Source organism: Hipposideros armiger, unplaced genomic scaffold (genome assembly GCF_001890085.2).
Source record: "Hipposideros armiger isolate ML-2016 unplaced genomic scaffold, ASM189008v1 scaffold_435, whole genome shotgun sequence".
In the NCBI taxonomy this organism is placed as follows: Eukaryota; Metazoa; Chordata; class Mammalia; order Chiroptera; family Hipposideridae; genus Hipposideros; species Hipposideros armiger.
Genome location: NW_017731785.1, coordinates 1,279,543 through 1,303,423, shown reverse-complemented (window position 1 = coordinate 1,303,423; position 23,881 = coordinate 1,279,543). Strand labels below are relative to the sequence as shown.

The window sequence follows — 23,881 nt, the reverse complement described above, 5'->3', positions numbered from 1 at the left end:
ACACTCCCTCCTATCCTTACTGCCCCCCATCTGTCTCTCTGATCACTTGTCCTGTGAGCATCCATGAGGCAGCCCTGTGCCCATATGAAGAACAAGGTCTGCCAACAGCCATTTAAGTGAACTTGAAAACGGATCCCTCGTCTCCAGTCAAACCTTCAAATGAGACTTCAGGTTTGGTCAACAGCTTGACTCCAGCTTTGCGTGAGACCTTGAGCCAAAGGCACCCATCTAAGCATCACCTAGATTCACCTAATCCTCACAAACTGTGAGACAATAAGTGATTGTTATGTTAAGTTGCTAATTGGGGGATAATTTGTTATATAGCAATAGATAACAAAAATACCTAAAGTACAGAACAGAATAGCTTTTATTTTACCCTACAGCAAAAACAAACAAACAAAAATCCAGATAGTTCTTCTCTTAAAAGCAAAGAAATTGTCCCAGGCATGATAAGACTTTTCTTGTGGATGCTTTCTTCATTCTGACATTAGAATATTGGCTCCATGTCTGCTACAGTCAAAAAAAAAAAAAAAGAAAAAAAGGCTTGCTGCTGTACACACTGACCACTCTCAACCTGAACAGGATCTCCTGGCACATATAGAACAACCAGTACAGACTGGTGCTCCAGAACAGAAACTGTGGACAGGAGATGTGTAAAGGGTCAAGGGAAACTTTGATAGAATTAACAGTGTGATTGAGAATTTAAAGTGCTGATAAAATACAGGCAAGAGGACAATATAGGAAACACAGAGGTTAAGGAACTGATGGAAAAATGAAATTATGGAAGTATAGTTCAAATATGGACAAAAGTAAAATGCCTTGACTTTAAGCAATTGATAAGATGGAAGGGAATCCATTTGACCTTGACCTGGGAAAATTCCCCTTTGAGCAGTCCTGGAAATATATTGGACTCATTAGGAAAAAATAAAAAGTAATCTTAACACATGACTGAGGCTGGCATTGGACAATATTTACATTGTAATGGTAATCTAAACAATCTTTATTGCTTTTCTACTTTAGACTCGTCATAGATTAAAAGATGGGAGATTTGGTAATAGCTGCCTGGCAGAATGTTAAAGTTAACATGCCTAGAAATAAATAAGATGGTAAGATGTGAAAAAATGGAAGCTAGAGAAACTGGTAGGAGTACGATATCTTCATCTTACTAATGTGGATACTCGAGATATTGTTATAAATTAAAAGAATGAGAAACACAGATGTAAATATACTATTTAAAGCTACAAAAATAACTACAGTGGTCCCCCTTATCTGTAGTTTCACTTTTCATGGTTTCAGTTACCTGTGGTCAACCAAGATCTGAAAAAATTAAAGGAAAATTCCAGAAATAAAGAACTCATAAGTTTGAAATTGCACATCATTCTGAACAGTGTGATGAAATCATGTACCGTTCTGCTCTATCTTGTCAGGGACTTGGATCACCGTTTTGTCCAGTGCCTCCAAGCTGTACTGTGCATGCTACCCGCCCAGTAGTCACTTAGCAGCTTTCTTGGTTACTAGATCTACTGTCACAGTATCACAGTGCTTGTGTTCAAGTAATCCTTATTTTACTTAATAACGACCTCAAAGCCATAAGTTTTATTACAGTATGGTATTAATATTGCTCCAGTTTGTTATTAATTACTCTTGTTAGTCTCTTATTGTGACTGATTTATAAATTACACTTTATTATCAGTATGTTTGTATAGGAAAAAAATATAGTATACACAGGGTTTGGTACTATCTGTGGTTTCAGGCACCCACTGGGGGTCTTGGCAATTATCTCCCACAGATAAGGGGGAGTTAGAGTACTAAATATCTATATCTATCTATATCTATATCTATATCTATACCTATATCTATATATCTCTGTCTGTCTCTCTCTCTCTGAATACACAGGCACACACACAGACACACACACACACACGCACACGCACACGCACACGCACACACATACAAAATGTATACGCATTTTAAGAAAGGAAAAAAACATTAAAATTGTAATACTCAATATATGCCGATAACAAAAGATGAATGCAAGTCATGTTTGACTCTTGCAATTACAAGAGTGGCTACTATCAGCGTCCAGGCACTTCTGATTACGGTGAACTACTGCTTGAGCAACGTTGACAAAAGTATCCACTTGCATACATTTTTTTGGCACCCACATACTCAGAGGAAAGAAGCAGAAGAAAAGAAAGAGGAAATGATTAAGACCAGGAGCTATTTTCAGTTTCATACTTGGGATGGCATAAATATTATGTCAAAGGGATAAATAAATAAATGGAAGTAGAAGCATACTATTTAGAGATATGAAACTAATTACCCAAAGAATTCTGAAAAGATATATCTGAGGGGAAAAATGGGGTGGAGAGGGGATGGATGGAAGATTGCTGCTTTTCATAGATTCCATCTTCAAACTCATACTGATTTGTTTTCAGGTGCTTGCATTACCTTAATGAAAGTAATTTAACAATTAATCCCCCCGTTTTGTAAACGTACAGCACAGCATAAAAGTGATTTTTGCCAGCATCCTGCTATTAGCCTTAGACATAACATAAAAAGAGTAGGCTATAATTAATATTGTTATTAGCAATTTGAGGTACCACCCATTTAAATACATTGTGTTTTCAAATAACCCACCCAGCGAGAATAAACACGTTTGCCAGTTCCTAGGCTTTATCTAGATTTGTCTGTCATCAGGGATTCACTCTACTCCCCACACTTCATTTAAGTCTCTGTGTCCAATTAGTGTTATGCGGCGTGTTCCTCTAATCTCTTCTGTTGCTCCTCTAGTTCTTTGCACTCAGTTCTCATTTTAAATCGCCTACAAAAATATCACAGTTTTCACAAGCTTAATCCCGGCAATGACTGTCTTTTCAAAACATTATACACTTTCCCCAGTTGTCTGGTTTCCAGCAACAGTCAATGTCTAAATAGCGAGTCTACGCCAAGCTTTTCTCTAAGCCCCATACAAGTGTCTGATGCAAAGTGGGTCTGTAAGGGTCTCATGTTATTAGGCTTCCTCTTTGTTTGCCTAGATATTTTTCCCTGTTTATTTAACTAGTCAAAGTTAGCTAGAGATATAAAAAAAATCATAGAAACTATTTGAAAATGTCAGTTCCTGGCTCTTCAAGATGATCCAACCACTTGCACAATTCTTGGAACTTGACTGGCTCTCCACAGGCAGCAAATGGGAGAAGTCAGCTTCTGGCTCATAGAACTAGGGGTGCTTTGTTGTAGAGAACTGAAACCATGATAATAAATCCAACAAAAATAAGCGTATTTTCTTTCTTTTTTTTTACAACGTGCCAGCAATCCTAAACTATGCCAGTCATGAAATATTCCTCCAAAGAGAGGACCATGCGCACTGCCCCTCCCCCATGTAATTAAAGCATCATAACCCAAAAAAGATGAGACTCTACTAGAACTCTGAAAAAAAGTAATTTTACACTGACTAATCTGTAGCCTGTTAGGCAAAGTTGTACTTTTTTGTACCCTTCTGTTTTCCATCTTAGGGACAACTATCGGAGCTTCCTTCCTGGACTTATTTAAATGTCAATAGCACAAAATGAAATGAGAATTTTGACCCTATACATCATATCCATACCTTTTGCTGAAATGAGTATGTATATAACTTTAAGAAAATTGTATTTTAAAACTGTGTCTTTACTCTGCATATGAAGAAAACGGATTTATTTTATTTCCTTCTTATATACATCATCTTTAGTCTCTGAAAATATTGATCAATCCAGAAAAATTCAAGACTAGGCAAATACGCAGTATTTAGCTCAGCACTGCAATATGTACACTGTGTTCATTAACTTATTTATTCAAAAACTATTTCCTAAGTGTCCTCTTTGCACCAAGAACTGTGTGAGGTGCTGAGCACGCAGATTAAAAAAGGCATACACCGGTCTTGATTTTAAGGCACTTGTTAAAAAGAAAACTAAAGTAAAGGTTACAGTCTCTGATAGATAATTATATATCTATCTACTTATGCCACTGTCATTTCATCTATTTTTCCAAAGAGCTATGAAAACAGGAAATGCATTCTGCTTACAGTTGTTTGGGAAATGCAATGTCTAAAATTTTCCCGTACTATTAACATTAGCAAGACTTTAGAACTTTATGAATGTAGAGTCAATTATTAGTAAGATCACAGGTAGAGTTGCAGCACAGGAAAAAAAATAAAAAAGGAGGAAATAAGGACACTTCTGGCAGAGGGGGCAACATATGTGAAGATTGAAAGTGCAAGTGGGAAGCTGCATTTTGTGTTTAAGGAATATGAGTAGCTCATTATCGGTACCACACCAATGATGAGGTGCTTCACACTTTTTTTTCCTTTTCTGAATCCAATTTCCAAATAATATAGAGTGCAAGGGCACAAATAAAACATGGGCGACTTCAGTTACAAATGTACTTAAACTTCTCTCTGAAACTACAATGCAAATTCTTACTTTGGACAGTGCAAAGCCATCAGTTCATAACAGAACAAGCCAGTCATTTGGCTGTCCTGTGATGTCTTATTTGCCTTCCTGTTACCATGGGTTGTATGTTGACTATGTCTAGAATTATTACTAATGGTCAGTTAATGCTATGCTTCGAGAAGTCAGACAGAGGAATGTCACCACAATACTTGAAAGAATTTTGATGAGTCCTTTTCTTTTCTGAAATACAGACATTAGAACCAGAGGGACTTCCTTTTAGTGGAATGTGAATATTTTCTATCTTCTTTTGAAAGAAACTGATATTCCTTTTGGCTCCATGGACACAAGATGAGTGTCTGCACTGTTTTCTACCTGTGCACACAGGCTTTTGATACATGCAGAGGTAAACTAAAGAGGTGTGGAAAATATGAAAAGTTTCCCTCAAGTGTCCCAGGGCCAACATTTTACTGCTGAGTTTTCATTCTCATACTTGAATAGACTCCTCACGTGGGTAGCCTGCCCGTATCTTGGGGAATATGGTGCCATGAATGTGTTACCTAGTCCTTGGATACCGTTGGCCAAATTCAGGCTCCTTTGTCTTATTTGAGATTTGCATTATCGTGTGTGCATTGGCAGTGCCTAGAATAGGGTCTAGCATACACAGAAAGAAGAAAGAAAAAAAAGGAGGGTAAGGAGACAAGAAAAAAAGAGTAGAGCAAGAGTGGGATTAAGGATACTAAGCAAAGAAAAAGTGACCATCTACTATGTGCCAGGTGCTATACTAAGACCTGTGCTTGCAAGTTTGGGTGATGCTCCCCAAAATATCTGTCATCAGGATAAACATGATTTTAAAATTCCCATTATTATGGGCCCATATTTTATTCAGTGCAATAGTTCTACATAGATGCTGACATGTAACAAGCAGTATCAGGGCTTCCTCAACAGCTTAGGATTTAGTCCATGTAAAGATGAAGATGATTCCCCCATGTGGCTCTCAGAGGAGTCTCCACATGCTGCTCAACTAGGAAAATCCTAAAAGGGGTAAAGGAGCTGGGGCCATCTACCCTATCAAATCTACAGATGGGTTGATAACGTCTATTTTAGAAGAAGCTTTTCACAGAGTGTGGGTAATTTCAGAGTCAGGGTCGTGTCTACCACATTGTCAACACTAAGAAATGGTAAATAATAAAAGTGTGCGGCTTCAATATGATTGTTATTGTTAAAGGGACTAACATATCTCCCTTCCTTTAAATTTGTTTCTGCGTTTCAATTGTGTCAGTGATGTTGCTAATAATAGCCTGGACATCCGTGATGTACAAAAGCTTTGCTGTTGTTGATTTAAGGCAATTTATAATTTATGTATGGATTCGCTAATAACCTAACTTCTGAGAAATGGTTCTTATTATACAACACAAAATCACTAGGTACCTCATCCTTATCCCAAGGAACATAATACCTTAAAAATTGCATTTTATATGTTAGGTACACAAAAGATATTTGCTAATGTGTAATTTTAAGTAGAAGTATTGTGTATTTATAGGGAATCTATACCATGGTCAAAACACACACACACACACACACACACTGCTACATTTTGCTTTGTGCAATTATGATTTAGAATGCTTACTAGAGAAAATATTGGTTAACATTGGTGTTATTTGTCTGCTTGAGATCTTATATAAAGAGAATACTGAAGATGAGAATTCAATGAAAGCTGCTTGGTAAGTATTATATAAAGGAAGATGCATTAGCTAAACCTTCTCTTAAGGTTCCAGCCTAATGATGCTAATATATTTTTCCTTGTTGGGGATCTTTTTTGGTGATGCCAACAGATAAAAAAAATCTAACATAAGTTCTAGATGATAGAAATTTAAGAAATTATCATAGAGATTTCAGTTCAATCTAGACATGTTAACTTATTGAGCAAAGCTTACTGCTTTACATATATCAAAGAAAAAAGCACTTTTACACACATACATGCATAATTATCTTATTTTATACTCAGATGATTTGCTTCCTTCTCCCCTCAAAGCAGATGATTATTACATGTAAAAGAGGAATAAATCAATAGATATAATACAAAAATACCTATGTATTTGAAAACCAGAATTTCACAAAATATGGCACAAATCGTTCATAGTACTGACCAAAACTAAGACAAGAAAATAAGGCTATAGTCTTGTTACTTAGACATTAACTAATTTATTTAGTAAAAAAATATTCCTTTGTCTTACAACCGAGACTAGAAATATCAAGAAGGTGTCAACCTCACCAGTCCTTTCTGAGAAAATACCCACTGAAATTACTGCCACATATTAATTAGATACAAACTCTTAAATCACTGTATTTCTGTGATGCTAATAAAGATTATAGAAAAAGAGATTATAACAAGAATCACAAACCCCGTTTAGTCCACCTCACAGTTGGAAGTACTTGATGTTTTCAATACCCAAGTTGAAAAAGGAGTATATCATGAATTTTTCAGCTCCTTGATGAAACATGTTATCAAGGACCATTATAGAAATCATATTTGCAAGATCCAGTACCATACTGTGAATTAGCTTCTGTCTAAGAACAGCTGGGACACAGGTATAGGAAATTTATGAACTGCTCAGTCAACAGTAATTTGAAATTGGTGGTGGTGGTGGTGGTGGTGGGAGTTTGAATAAAATAATGTTGAGTAGGGGGATCAGTAGACAGTTCTTCCCCGTGCAGTGTATTTGGTGTCTGTGGTCCTCCCTCACTAAATGCCAATGACAACTCTCCCCAAGATCATCATCTCCCCACCCCAGACATGTTCTAGGGGAATAGTGCTGCTTCCCTGTGGAGAACACCTCATTCAACAGAGAATTTAGCTCCGTGTGTGCCACACAATTGATGCTTTGATTCAGAAACATCAATTCAAGGCTATTTCTTCAAGGGCAGATAAAAGGTAAGAAAGGTGCTTCACTTTATACTTTGTACCCGAGGAATGCTTTTTCACATATAACCATCATTTGTACAATGGTTACATGTATCAGATATTTATTTATTTATTTAGTTATGTATTTGGATGAACCGTTAGAAATGTCTATCTTTTTGGCAATAAAAAAAAACTGTCAAATAGATGTAATTTTATAGAGTTCACATAGTTCATTAGCTCATTTAATGCTCACAATAAGCTTAGGAAGCCATTATGCCCTAATTTATAAGTAGGAAACAGAGGTATTGAGAGGTGAAGGAACTTGCCCAGGGTCACACAGCCAGCATGTGGGGAAAATGAGGCGGAGATGTAAGTAGGGATTCCGGCTTTCAGATTCGATGCCCTTGACCCTTATGCCACACGACCCCCTAACAGCCCAAGCCACTGTTGTCTCTTCAGACTGTCGGCTCCCAGAATGCAGAATCCGATTGAGAGAGGTTGTCTGGAAAGAGTAAGAAAGAGAGAGATAGGCAAGCAAAGAAAGGAATGGGCTTTCCCTGTGCAGAGGACACAGGTGTGAAATGATATGACCTCTAGAGGGCACTGTGAGGAGTTAATCGGATCAGGGGAAAGATGTGGAGAGTGGAGACAAACCTTCTAGTGAGGCAGACAGGAGGCCAGCTGTGAAAGATGGACCCAGATGACCATCCAAGGAAGTTGCCCTTTATCCTAAATACCTAGGTGTATCAAGGAAGGGAGTCACATGACCATATTTGCATGTTTGAAAGAGCTATCTGACAGCTGGGTGCAGGATATGACATTGAGCTGATTAAGAATGTGAGAAGACAAGAAGTAATGAGATTCTGAACAGAGGCCGCATTTCAATGCAGTGGGCCAGATCACCTCAGCGTACCCTGAAAAGAAGCTTGCTGTGTTATCTTGGGTAAGTTATTTAGTTTCTCCGTGCCTCAACTTTCTCATGTGTGGAATAAGAATAATTCCAAGCTGTACTTCCCGAGACTGCATCTCTTCCTCACACACATATGTACCCTAGAATGTGACTACACTTCTGATTTAATAAACAAGACACTTATCAGTGTCTCGTGTCCACAGGACCACATGGGGCAGGGTATGTTCCCACCTCCAGAACCCTTTGGGCCAGAGCCCATTTCCCTGCACCTGGCTGGGCCCCTGGGGTGAAGTGCCTCCTCACTGTGACTGCGAGTGGGGCTTGGGGGAGGCATTGACAAGGATTGGGGTTTGCTTGATAAGTGGCATGAGCCAGAATCCTCATGGATGAGTGTGGGACCCAGGGCACCCAGATGTTTCTCTGCTGGCCCATAGAACTCCCAAGATCCTGAGAGACAGGGCTTCCTTTGGGAAGAGTGAGTGGTCTTGGTGGCAGCTCCTAGGGCCTGATTCTTCCATTCTCAGAGCATCCCTGATGTTCAGTGCATCCCAGCCCATCCTCACCCTGGTCCTCCATCAGGACCCACGCTTACTGCTACCACACACCTGAAACAACAAACGCACCCTGCAGACCCCAACTGTGTCCTGTTTGCCTTCCTGGGAAATCACACACTCTACCCACTCAGACCAGGCCCTGGCCCCAGACTGAGGGTGTCCCTCATTAAAATCAATTAATCAATCAATCTTGGTATTTGGTTCTTCTCCCTGTCTTCTAGTTCTCTAATATAGAAGTTAGTTGCCACTGGCACCATCCATACAGGGTACAGCTTGTGGGATCAGAGAATAAGTCTGAATTTTCATATGCCAATGTTCTATCATAATTAATGCCTATGTAACTAATAATCTTTGCATGTCTATTCAAAAAGCATTCCCATTTTATGACCACGCTCTCACACAAGCATCCCCTCTCCTCTTTACTTTTTTCCTATAGCACGTGACATCCCAAGTATGTTATTTGTTTTGATATGTATTGTCTATCTTCCCCAACTAGAGTGTAAGCTTTATGCAGAAAAGTTTAATTTTGTTCAATGCTGTATTTCCAGTGACTAGCACATTGACTGGTATATGATAAGTGCTCCATAAACATGTGTTAGGTGGATGGATGGATGGATGGTTATATTTGCCTAGACCTAGCCTTGTCCTAAGACATCTCTAAACCAAGGTTGCATCCACCAACAGAGCACCTTTTTTTCATCTACTGAAATCTCCTGCCTCCAAAGAAAATGCAATGAGCAAAATAATTTTCTTAAAATAAACTCTTTAAAATTTATATACCTGGGCCCTTTTGCTTACCAGCAATGAGGGGACACACACCTTCTAAATAGGGTTGCTTATCTACATTTAAAATTAAAATGAATTACACTTTTTTTACCCAGCACCATTAGTTTCAGGAGAATATGCCTTTACATATATTTTAAAATCTACACCCAAGTGTTTTTCTTTCCAATATGCACTAAAATTTGCTATAAAAATGTACATTAATTTAAGTGAATTCAGCAGAATGATTGGGCTAGGGAAAATAAAATTAATTATTCATGTCATCAGTATTTTAAAATGTAGAGTGGTTATCAGGAACATACATAATTATAAATAGTGCAATTATTTTTTAATAATGAAGCCACAGCTAAGGTTAATATTTTTAATAAAAAAATAAAATTTTGTTCTTTGAAGTTACAAAATGTATTTTGTTAGTTTTAAATATTTTTCATGGGAATACGTGTGCACTCTGCTTACATTTTTCAAACAAATAGCATTAATTTTTCATGAGTATATCCAAGTCTTCCAGGAAGCAATAGCAGTGTCTAATATATTCAAATACTCTTTTCTTGCTTGAATGCTAGTTGGTTTTTTTGTTTGTTTGTTTATTTGTTTTTTAACATTCCATGGGAATAAAATGCCATTGACTTTAGTAGAAGGGCATTGCTTATGTGAAATATACATGTCTCTGACAACCTAGCAATGTTTTTAAGTCCTCAGTAGTTCCTTTTCTTGAGTAGGTCTGCCAACTCCACTCTGAAGAAAAGCCTAACTGGAACCACAGACTTGATCCAATATATTTCACTCACATTTACTGATTCTGCTCCACTCTATAATTTAATTTCTTACAAACAGTTGCAAACATACTCTCGCTAGTCAAACTCCAGAATCTCTCAAAGCCTTCTTCTCTCTCCTTTCCCAAGATTTTTGAAATGAAATGAAAAAAATATTAAAAAAAGGCTAAAGATTCTGAAAACTATGGTTTGTCAGAAAAGTCATGATGCATTTTTGCAACAAAACGTAGAAAAAATGCATCATGACTTTTCCACCAACCCAATAGGTAAAGAGTCAGTTTCTGCTCAGAATGTAAAGGACATAACACTGTTTATTATTCTTATGAAGTGTGATTTTCTTGCAAAGATAGATTTTATATATTCTGTACAAGTAGACTGCAATATAATTTACAGAACAAAATGGGATGCCTAGGGGGTCAAAAAACGGATACTATTAATAAATACATTGGAACACCAGGTGCACACGAGGACTATACAGGTCCACTGAGATGCATGACTATCCTGTATAAAGCCAAGGATGGAATCTATGCTTTGTTAAATAATCATCAGAAGACCTAGTAATTAAGAGCATCGTTACTCGAGTCAGCGAAACTTTAGAGCTCAGTACAATTCAAGAGATTCCTAGTTCAACCCACTTACTTTAGAGAGGTAGCAGGCTTTCAAAGTACAGTGAGGTAAACCATCCTCCAAGTTACACAACAAGGTAGTGATTGTGTGACAGTGGAAACTAAGTCTCCTGATTCAATGTACTCTTTCCATTATACTGCACCATCTCGAAGTAAAAGGCACTGCTATGGATCCATATTCTCTAGAGTATGTATGTAGCATGTGAAATATTCTTGAAGGAAAGAACCGAAAGATCACAAAATGTGATACAAAGAATAGATCAGAAGAAATATCACAATTTTTATCTCAAAAGAAACAGCACAGTTCCTCCACTTTCCTTTCTTTATAGACTGGCAACCAAAGGGAGTGAATGTTGCCCTTTGTACGTTGGCTTACTTTTACTTATTTACATAAAGTTACACACACATCCATAAGACAAGGGAACATTGAGCAGTCAAAATCTTGCATGACATGCCTTCCCCAACCCCAAGAAGTTCTCAGCATCCTTAAGAACATTATACTATCAATTATTAGCTTGTTACAAAGTTTCGCTTTTTTGAGATGAGTGGTTCTTATGGAAACATTTAGATATTAAATAGTTTAAATAAAACAAATTTCATGAACTTTATGTAATCCATATAAAAGGTATTATTAATCTTGTTATATTACATTTTAAAAAAAGCCATTTAATCACAAGGTTTGGTAAAGGTACCCATTAGTTCCTGATATAAATCATGCCTGTCAAAAGTAAACATCAGTCTGAAAATTGATCAGCATTCAGAGAAGAAAAACTTTTTTCCTTTTAAAGCATGTTTACTTTTAAGTAGCAATGTAAACAAGTGTATATGGGATGACATTTTGATGAATACTCTTTTATATTCTGTGATTCTGTGAAAACTGAAAATACATTTCTCCCCTACTACTTGCCCTGCAGGATGGCTGAACAAACCTCATCTCATCTATTTGAAATGAATCCAATTTAATCCTGCTTGACCAAAAATCTGTTTCCAGAGTTCTAAAACATGCAATCACCCCAAGGTACATCGCCATTGCAGCTAAAGTGGCTCATTGTTATCACTGAGGAAAATATACTTTGATTGAGAAAACAGTCCAGTATACTTTTTGAAAAATAAAATGACCCTTCCTAGCACACAATTTAGTAAGGCGGTTGCTAAAAGCAGGCAGCTATGGCCACTACAGACAGAGTTTAAAGGAAGATGCTTCATCCGACCTACAAAAATGAGTCAAAGATTACAGTCCTAGAATTAGCATTACAAATCAATCTCGTATTTGAACTTCCAAGACTTTGATAATTTTAACGAACACACACTTTAAATTCTACATGTATCAGTTATATCTTTGTAGTTGAAGGGCAATTTAAAAATCAATTGTGAGGTCAAGAAAATGTGAACAAATTATTCTGATACTCAAAAATAAAAAAAAATTTAAAAACTTCCTTTCTTCCCTACTAGATCAGCCTTTCTATATACACACATTACCTTTAATCATATGCATATCATTATAAAAGAGAATTTTAAAAGCTCTTAGTCCAACTTTAAGACCCTGTTGCCATAATTGAATGTTTGTAACATATTAATCCAAATTATGCAATTACTGTATTTGGTCTGTTAAAAATCTAAAAATTTAATGTCTATTTTTTAATGAACCTAGTAATCATTTATTCAAGTCAATACCCCCTCAAACGAACCGAGTCATTACTAATTGATTAGATCATTTACTTCTATAAACCACTGCTGTCTTTAAACATGTGATAGCTTATAATAAAAGAGCCTTTTCATTGGCAATTAATGGGCAGTTAACTGTTTTACATTAATTAATATTATACAATGCATAAGCTTTTATTTCTTCATTTGTAGGTACTTAACTTGAAAATGAAATAGCTATTTTGCATGTTTTCTTAAAAAAACATAATGCCTTAATATACAGCAGTTACTAATTGATAAAACACATAAAAACAAAGCCGGTCATTTTTCTTTCTCCTTATTTTGGGATATGTCTGGTTTACCTAGGAACTTTGGCAACTGTAATTTCATTAATGATGAAACAAGGATACAAGAAAAATATTTGGTTCTTTCAGGTTTTATTCATGGGAACATTTTCAACTCTGAATATCATAGAATGTTTTCTCATGAATTATTTTATATAAAAGAAATGGTCTATCAATTCCTTTGTGTTTCATTTTTCCTGTATCCAATTCACTTTAACTTGATTATTGTTAAATAAACATAAACAACCATCATAATAACTAATCATCAATAAAGTATCAGGAAAGAATATCAAATGGAGCTGTTGAGTATGCATTAATCTGCCTAAAGTCAAAAGTCTGTATCTAAGAGGCTAAGTGTTATTATCAACAATCTTATAAGCCCTAACAAGATAGAGAAAATGTACAAAATGATTACACTCTAAGCACACATTCATACTAAAATGTATATTCCATAAGGGCAGGGGTTTTTGTTTGTTATTGCTAACGTATCTACCGTCAGTGTGAAAACAGTGTATGCAACATGTAGCGTGATCAATCAAACATCTGGTAAGACTGTCCATTTTACATTGTGGCCAAATGCAAATGAGAGACAGAGACAGAGACAGGNTACGTAAAATTGCCCACTTTAGTAGAAACATTGAGAAATGAGAGAATTCCAGGATTAGCTGGCTGGGCCTCTATCTGTCTTTCTGTCAAATTGATCTACTTGTATCTATCTATCTATCTATCTATCTATCTATCTATCTATCTATCTTATTATGAACACTTTCAGACAAAAGAATAGCGTAATATATACCCATGTACCCACTTATTTGATTTAATAGTTGATTAATATCAACATGTTACCATAAATGCTCCACCCAGTTCTTTGTTAGCATGTTTTTTTTAATTACCAATGCCATGACTTTTACCCCTAACATTATATATAACATGTATAACATTTTATATATATATATATATATATATATATATATATAGAGAGAGAGAGAGAGAGAGAGAGAGAGAGAGAGAGAGAGAGAGAGGAAAATGCCACATATAGGTGCCTATATCCAATACTACACTTGTGAATTTACAACTGTTTGATCATTTCTCTTCACCTAGGACATTTTCTGTTTCTCTATTCTGTTCCTCCCACGTCTTCCTATTCAAAGTAAAAATCAGAATGTCTTTTCTTGTCTTTCTGGTAAACTTACGTTAATTAGGATAGGGTGAAGATATAACAAAATCAACCTCCTTTTACTCTCTAAATCTGACACTTGGTCTGGTTCAAACATTTGAAATAAAAGCAATTAAAAAAATAATTCTTGTTAGTCTTGCTTCATTAGAACGTGGGTTTCTGGAAAAATAACAATAATGTATTTGGGAAAGCTTTATACGGCACCCACTGAAGATAATCATTATTAAGGGGGTTGTCACTTTGAGAGGTAAAAAGTATAACTATTGCACTGTATTGTACAGCTGAAACTAATTAAAAAATGTTTATTTCACAATAAACACACACACACACAAATAAGAAGTAAAAATTTGTTGTTACATGGTAGTCATGGGGATGTAGATACCCTATGTAGCATATGGAATATAGTCAATAATATTGCAATAATGATGTATGGTGTCAGACGGGTACTAAATTTATCGAGGTGATAGATGGGAGGGGGGTTGGGGGAAGGCGAAAAAGGTGAAGGGATTAAGAAGTACAAATTGGTAGTTACAAAATAGTCGTGGGATGTAAAGTATAGGGAATATAATCAATAATATGGTAATAACTATATATAGTGCCAGGTGAGTACTAGATCAGCCAGGGGGATCACTTCTTAAATTATATAAATGTATAACCACTATGCTACACATCTGAAATTAATTTAAAATAATATTGAATGTCAAGATAGATAAATTTAAAAATTCCAGAAAAAAGAATAACACAAAAGGAAACACTCAATTTTGAACCAAGGTGAACATAACAATTCTGAAAGAATTCACAACAGAATATGTACAAAGACTATAAATGCCAATAGGAATCTAATAGCATTTAATAGCATTTCAACAGTGTTCTGGTAGCTTTTCATAAAATGTAAGCTCTATGAGGTGGGTGGTTGATTTTTTTTTAATTCTCCAATACCTGAACCAATGCCTGATACATATTAGGCAACCAATAAAAATATATTGATTTAATTAATATACTTCCAAGTTGTACCAATTCAACATTTAAAATTCTACTTTTCAAAAATTGTAGACATAACATTGAACAACTAAGCTCAACGAAGTGAATTCTAGGTCACAGCAGTTACCCATGTATCATAAAAAATATGTTAGCCCAAGACAGTTCTTAAGTACCATATTTTGAGTCTTTGTTCTCAGAAAAACAGTATGTTTTTCTTACAGATTGTAAAAGAGTAAACCTATCATTCACCCTGAGAGCCACATGCTTACCAATTCAAAACTTTAAGACTTCAAAGTACAATAGAAGCTGTGCAGGCAATTTATCTTTTAAGATTTTCAGATCTGTTTTTATTTTATTTTGATGAAGTGCCGAGCTTGAACAAACAGAGCCTTTCAAATACGTCATTAATTTACTTGTTCACTTAACTTTAACAGTGAAAACCCTATGTAATTTGTAGACACTCCCCTTAGCTTGGGTTAGACCAAGATTATTCAATTAAGACCATCAGAAAGCAGCAAACCAACCAACACAAAGCAGTTTATAAAAGCCCACAAATCTCAAATCAACAGCATATACACATATCATAGTTAAACTGAGTGCATTACACCAAGCGAGAGTCAAAGGAAGCCGTAAATACGTGAGTTCAGAAACAATCCCATTTTAGAAAAGACAGCTATGGAGTAAAGCCCTCTTTCATAATCACAGGTGCAAAAGGAAGGAATGAAATCCACACACTCACCTGGCTAATGGGTTCTTTCGTAGGGGGCTTTCCTCTTCTGGCTGTGCTAGTTGCCAGGGTCGTTGTGGTCTCCATAATTGACGTGGACATCTCTGACTGCATGGCAGTGGCTGTCGACTCAGTTGTCATAGAGGAAGGCACTTCACCAACCAGTCTCACATTTCCCACTATGGCGATGTTGGCATCATTTTCGGCTGCCATATTCAGAACTTTCAAGCCATTGTAGTAAAGCCCAGAGAGCTGGCCCTGGAAGGGCTGGCCCTGCTCTTTCCCGCCAATTATTATGGTTGCTTGGCTATTGAAGATTGTGAGCTGACGCCCTGTAAAAATAATATTACATACATGCAAAAATGTTGATTGTGAACTCTACATTCTAAAAGGATGATAAAACAGATCTTTCATGGGGTGGATAATGAGAGCAATAAACTATAAGAGAGGCATTTGACTCATAATTCATTGCTGATAAATGAGGTGTCCATGAAATGCATAATCATTGGCAAATACTTGTAAATTCTCGATTGATTGTAAATGTAGTGTTTTTGCTAAAAGACCAATCAAATATATGTATGGTAAATCAATTTTTAGTGGATCCCTTTCCCTTTTACCTCAAGATCTTATACTGTTGGTCTCTTAAGTCTAAATTGTTGAATTAAAAATGTGATATATCTACCATTTCAAGTATTTGTCATTCTAAAATTACCACTGGCAGAAAGTAATCTCTAGCAGCTGAGTTCTAATTTTAAATTTATGGTAAAAATTTCATAATCCACTTAATGGCCACAGGTATCTACATGCTATTCTTTAGAAACACTTATGTTTTTGAAGGCAATGGTCCATTATTATTTGAATTATTGTATTTTTCCGGCAATCACACTGAAAAGAAATGCATGGTTTACACTGAGCATGTCAGAGACAAAAATAAATAAATAAATAAATAAATAAATAAATAAAATTCACAAACTATTTTTCTGATTGTCTTTCAGCAAGTCTATTAAAACAAAACAGAATGAAAAAAATAGCTTCAGATGTAAAAAGCGGCTTCAGGAATGATACACAAACCGATGGAGAAATTATGGCACATTTCCATCAAACAGCAATCCTCAGCAACAGTACCAATATCATCAAATTGAGTATCCAGTTTTAGCAGATTGCTCTCTTTTCTTAAAAAAGCATGCACACAACTTTAAGTTCAGTTTTAATTAGGGCTTGTTCCCAAATGCTCTTAGAAGGTTGCAAACGTTAAAGGGACTTCATTTTGACTGGCAATCCATGTTGCCCACTATTTAAGATGCCTAGAGTTTAAACCAAGAGTTTGTTTGTTTTGTTTTGTTTTTTCAGGACCATAATAAAGATAGCAGAACTACATATATTTTAGTTAATAATTTAGAGGCTGGAACATGTAATATAATCTATGAATGATTTATCATTTTGGGTTAATGCTTGCTGTGAGTACCTTCATAGATTGAGTTAGTGGATTATATTTAACAGTCCCTTTAACCTTAAGTTAACAGGGTAAGATTATTAAACAGCTGGTACGTCTAAAAATGTATAGAAATTATTATACAAGGTATGCAAATATTACTATCTACATTTTACTGTTTTAAATTTGTTTTTAATTTAGTTTTACGGAAAATTTATTTTTTATGTTTATTAGTGTTACAATGAAGTACTACTTGGTTATGTTCAAATTATTTTTTTATTTGAAGTTTTAATCAATGTTTTTTACCTTTGTCGAGTAGCCATTCATCAACTACTCGACCAAGTCGATATGGAATTCGCTGTCTAGCAATCGCCAGGCGCTCGTTATCATTGTTTCCTTTAAAGTTTAAAGAGACATTTCAATGGTTAAAATCTGTAAGGTCAAAGGTTAAAAGTTAATACTTAAAGCTTGAGCTATACAGTTGCCACATGATTTTTTGAAATTTGGAATTTTAAAAAGTTCTACCTAGAACATTTCATGTTTCAGACTTGTCATTCATTCATTTATTTTATTTTAGCAAACAAAATTATTCCTACGTTAATTGAAAATTAGAAATCTGCATTTGAGCTAGGTTATTAAACTTATGTTATAGACAGACCCGAACAACCAATTTAAACAGCATATAATAGCTTTACAAAAAAATGACCGTTGATCTCAGGGTTTTGTCTTTTTGATGTTTCTTATTAACTAGTTAAACATGTTCAGGCGAAACAGGTTTAAGTTTTCAAAATACATTCAACCTCTTGTTCCAGATTAGCAATTTATGAACACCAAACTTAAGACCATCTTTGGCACACTGAAGCATCTAAAATAGGCCTAGCATACTTTATGTCCTATTCAGAAAATAGAAATTTGTATTCATCTCATTTAAGGAAACCACAGAGCCTGAATAGTTCTTGTATATTCCATACAAATTGGTTTATCAATCACTTGGACATCACAAGAGAATACATCTTGCATCATCCAAATACGCTATTATAGGAAAAGGCTTTGACAAAAGTGACATTGAGTGTCCTTCAGTTTCATTTAAAGCTTAACACATTGAAGCGTATAACAATTTGGAAAAAAATAAATTCTATGTATGTTTTTCTATACTCAAATATCTGCTTTTATATTAAGCTATTCTAAAGAAGGCATGACAGCTTAAGGAAAAAAAAACGCAAGCCACACAGAGTGGTCTCTACTCATAGATTTGAATTACATGCGAGCCTTGCTTCTCTGAACAAAAAATTTTCTGACGGAAACACAGTTTAAATTGACCTTGAATAATGCTTGCAAATAGATAAGTATTTTTCTTGATCTATAAAGCACTTAGAAAGAATATAGGCTGTCATCTCAGTGCTTAATCATGTATATTGCAAGACATTTTCTATTCCATGAAAATTAAAACATGGAATGTTGAGCGAAGACATTTTGGCAACAGCTCAGATGAGGACTCAGAGGTGGAAGAAACACCGAATGCTAGTAATGCCCACAAGAAAAGACTGGAGCGTCTTGCTAGAGAAGATGATACAAATTTTTCTCATATTTAGAATGATTTACACTAGATTTATTATATAGTATACTTATCACAATAAACCCACCATGATATTGGTCATATACTATTAGAGAAATAGAAAAGAACTATTATTTAGACCTGATGAAGCCATCCTTTGAATGTATATATGACTGAAAATATTTCATACATTAGTATTTAATTTAATATGTAGTTATCAAAGTAGAACCAAATATAAAGTTTAATAAAACATTTATATGTATTTCCTGTATTATGCAATCATTAAAACATTATAAAATAATATTTTATCCTATGGGAATATATTTTTTGTTTTATTTATAATTTAAAAAAAACAAACAAGGGTACAAGGGTACAAACAACTTAAATTCCAAGCCTAACATCATTTTTCAAGTGTGCAGAATTTGTGTCTTTTTCATGTGCTTGCATACACATATATTTATTGGTTGTCTTAGGGCAATGTGATTATTGATGAATATGTGTTTTGGGCTTGTATGTGATTGGTGTAATTACCATGTGGATGTGCATAACTTGGTAAGCAAACGTGAAATATTTTTGAAAACACACATGTTCTTTGCTGTCTGGACTTTTTTTGTGTCAGTTAATACTCACACCGTTATCACTCGCTTGATGGCTTTATAATCAGGTGGCTCCTCATACTGGTTTTCATGCTAGAGTGTTCCCATCATCAGGAACGAGCCATCATTCCCTCAGACACCACCCGAATCTGGAATGCCAATCACCTCTTGCTCAGTTACTACTTTATATGATTGAAAACAGACCTGTCTGTATCCTCTCAGCAATAAATCCCACCCATGCTCCACATGTCAGCCAATATCTAATCATGCCACTAGTCTATGATAACCCTTTCCATTGACTTCAGGATAAAATCTCCAACTCCAAATGAAGTTTAGGAGGACTTCCAGGATCTGGAACCTTCCTATTTCCCTGCCCCATCTCATAGCTGACAGTGCCTTCTGTGCTCTTCTCTTCTTTCAATTCTTCTAAAGCTAGCTTTTTTAACCTCTTGACTTCTATAGTTGTAGCTCCCTTTATTTGAAGTACCATTCCCCACTTCCATCCCATTCTCATCTTGCCTTAGCCAAACATGGGAGCATTATTTCCTTGCTGTCCCCACGTTAGGTTAGGACACCAGAATATATGCTTTCCTGGTGCCCTTTAGAAACAAGCATTGGTCTAATAAGTGCATATTCAATAAATATTTTCCCTGTAAACTATGAAGTTTCATGAGGTCAGGTATTGTGCAGTGTTTATTGTATTTTCAGTGCTTGCACAATACCTATCTTTAGATCTCCTATGAAATATCTGTGCAATGAAGTAATGAAGGAAAGTTTGTTCTTAATTAATGATAGCTTTTTTGGGCACCATTAAAAAGAAGAAAGCAAATATTTGTGCCCTGAGAATATGCTATATGTGACTAAGCGTCCCTTTGTACTTTCCAAAGGAAACATCACATAATTAAATTATAATTTTACTTCTTTAACGGCTGTTACCGATTTGAACATTCACACAGTCAACTCATTATTTGCTTAAAAATTGTCTCATGCCACAAAATAATCATACTTATTATTAGTAATGGAAGTAGAGGGATAAGTGTAAATAAGAAAGGTGAAGAAAACTGAAGGCTTCATATGTTCCTTCTGAATGACTTTGAAAAAGAGTACATAAAAACACATACATATATATATATATATATGCACACACACACACAAACACACAAGTACAATTTTACCTTACACCTACAACTCGCATTCACACAACATTAATATGACTGATATGGCTGATTTAAGTCAACAATATCTTTTGAAGATTCTCAATGAGACTCAGCTAAAACAAAAACATGAAATATACTCGTATAACAAAAAGGTCATCTAACAACACCAAAGAGAAAACACAGTAGTCAGCAGAGATAGGTTTAAAAAGGCACGATGATTTTTAACAAAGGTAGCCACTGAATGGGGTCATACAAGCCCATAACCCATGAATGTCAGATGCCTTCTATCTAGTTCAGAGAGCACTTTTTTTTTTTAGCTGAAAGACATGATTTTAAAATTAAAGGATAGACTTTATTCTTTGTTGGGTTAATGAATGGGAAATCAGATAGTGCTTACTTTAACTCAATGTATGTTGAGTTTTTCCTCCAAATTCTTTGATCTTCTACTAAAATAAAAACTAATGACTGTTCTCATAATAAAATTATATATATACACACACACACACACACACACACACACACACACACACACATGCACACATACACACAGTAAAACCTTGGATTGTGAGTAACGTGGTTTGTGAGTGTTCCGCAAGACAAGCAAACATTTCTAATACATTTTAACTTGATAAATGAGTGATGTCTTGCAATACAAGTAGTTTGTTTCCAGAACGAATTATGCTCGTAAACCAAGGTATTACTGTATCTATATCTATATATCTCTCTGTATATATCTATATATATATATCTATATATATATATTTTTTTCAACCAAATTAAGCACATCTAAATAGAGTTCAGTGCCAATGTTTTTTTAACAGATAATTCTCAAACCCCTTCTAATACTGGGTATAAAATAGTTCATATTGTTTAGTTTTGCCAGGAATAAGCCTAGATTTTGCCTCATTTCATGATTTTCATTAACAAGCTTCATAGGAAAAATGGTAGTTGAGGTATATACTTTAAGAAATTGCTCAAAATGCATTTTATTTCTTTATAAATTCATGGCAAAATGGTTTTTGTAAAATATCCAGAACACTGTATGATTTTGTTCATTTTATTTAATTATGTCCATAGTTGGATATACATCTAAACTCTATAGGCAATAAAACAACCCACTTGATTGGAAAAGTCAAAGAGAAATATAATTTCCGATGACCTTTTCTTCTCTTTGGAAAGGGTTGCACTCTAATATACAACATGTTGGGATAGAGACACATTACATAGAGATTTTGTGGATGGTCAAAGGAAACAGGCTTAGACTTATAGGAGAGACTAAACACAAGTGTAATATATCTGAAAATTTAAATCAAACCAAAGGCAAATCTTTGGGAGAAGCTATTTTCATCTTCAAGTTTCCTAAATCAGAGGTAAGGATAAAGTAATAATGACCCACTTGTAAAAGACCTATTTACCTTAGAATTATTAAAAGGTCCAAAAAGGATATCATTTTTTTAAACAGCACACAAATCAACTAGTCTACTGAGAACATAAATTAGATTTCGGAAAACAGAGCTTCTCACTAAATAGTTAAAAGACAATAATTTAGGTTCATACTTCCTTTACCCTAATAAATGTGGGATGAGGTTTCCCTGTTGATTTCTTTTCTTTTTCTTCCAGTTAGTTTTATTCATATTTTATGAATAAAACTAAATATGTTGGTACAGCCCTGAAAAATGTTACCCACAACATACATGTCTCTGTTTAAGTAATTTCCAAGCAATGAAGCAGTATGTAAAATTTGGGTTTATTTTTCTTGTTATGGCTGACGGATTCAGTATTTTTGACAAGAGGCCGGGCGGTCTGTAGTTACTACCACCACAGCCAATTGGTAGGTGCATGCTCTAACTGAAGTGGCCGTTTAAGTATAAGGTACTAAACGTAATGGATGTTTCAAACAAGTTTCCTGGGATGAAGAATAAAAAGGAAAATCTGATCATTCAGATGTAGAGGGTAACATTCTCTATTTTGATTGAATCCCAGATAGTTTAATTTTTCACCTAACTAATAATATTTGGTCACACAATAGCATATTAATTTTGTATGAACTAGTAGACTTAAAGGAAACAAGAGTAATTTCAAAGAATCAAAGTAGCCAGCAAAGAGTAATAAAACTCAAATCCTTGACTTGGAGTTAAATTTCATGGTGGGACTCAGAAACCAAAAGGAAATAAAATTATAATCATATTTTTATGACTACGGGTCAGTAGAGACAAGCTATATGAATTTTGCTAATACTACATAGTTTTTCTCCTCTCAATTTCATAGATCCTCACCCCTGATGTGTAATTTCTCCTCGTAAGTAACTGTTAATTTTCCATCTGACATAGTAACATCCTTGGAAAAAAATAAGGAAAAGCAATGCTATGAACCCAATATATTTTCCAGAATAACATGAAAATAAAAACAATACTCGTCTTCTGAAGGCTTATTTCCTGAGTTTTTAACATTGGGAAAGGAAACACAAAAGGGATTCTGAAAAGCTCTACATGCTTCCAAAGAAGATTCGAAGTCTGTTTTTAGATTGGTTTTTTTTTCTGTTAAATGAGAATATGTATGGCATTTGGTTATGCCTAGGCCCATAACAAAGTGAAAGTTTAACATTGTTTTGTAAAATTACTCTAGTTTTAAAAGCTACATTATCACATAACTTCTACTAAATGTTTATGGGTGGTTGTTATACAAACCATAAAGTACAGTAATACCTAACTTAGCTGGTGATGTTTCAAATAAGTGCATTTTGAACCCCACTGACTCTTCGAGGAACAAAGCTGTGAAAAAATACAGCTGTTCTAATGAAAACATTCGTATTGTGTATTACACTATTTGCTACATCACTAAGATGTATGTGTAACACATACACATTTGACTCCTACCTTCTTCTCCAGTTTCATCTTGAACCACTTATTTCTCACTCTTTAAATTTTAATCACTCTGGACTTCTTTTGATTCCTTTAATCACGCTGATCATCTTTGAAGATGTCATTGTCACTGCCTTACGGGCTTCCTGCATCTCTGTGCACACTTTACACTCTTGTCCCCACACGTGTGCATACACAAGTTGTCAGGGTTTGGACAACTTATTGCTCCTTTAAATATTAGTTTACATGTTTTTCAAGGAGGTATTCCCTGTGGCCCCTATCCTTCTATCAAATTAGCCTAGAGCTTTCCATTATGCATTCTCGTAACACTTAGCAGCACTATCTATAATCGTGATGAAATTATTTCATGTAATTGATCCTACATTATAGTTTCCTTTGCAAGCAGAGGCCATATAATTCAATCCATCTGTT

At 35.1% G+C, this 23,881-nt stretch overlaps 1 protein-coding gene across 36 annotated transcripts in view; it reads right to left on the bottom strand.

Moving 5' to 3' along the window:
* The window catches only part of NRXN1 (neurexin 1), a 1,140,616-nt gene that overhangs the window by 114,777 nt on the left and 1,001,958 nt on the right, over nucleotides 1–23,881 (bottom strand). For 24 of the 36 annotated variants that reach the window (XM_019665155.1, XM_019665157.1, XM_019665161.1 and 21 more), the window contains 2 exons: nucleotides 17,587–17,676; nucleotides 15,861–16,180 (listed from right to left, as the gene is read on the bottom strand). The exons of 2 other annotated variants lie outside the window; for them this stretch is intronic. In XM_019665155.1, the coding sequence (XP_019520700.1) occupies nucleotides 15,861–16,180; nucleotides 17,587–17,676 (410 nt within the window). The remainder of the gene's footprint in view (nucleotides 1–15,860; nucleotides 16,181–17,586; nucleotides 17,677–23,881) is intronic. 10 more of the 36 variants (XM_019665176.1, XM_019665179.1, XM_019665180.1 and 7 more) reach the window with 1 other exon arrangement.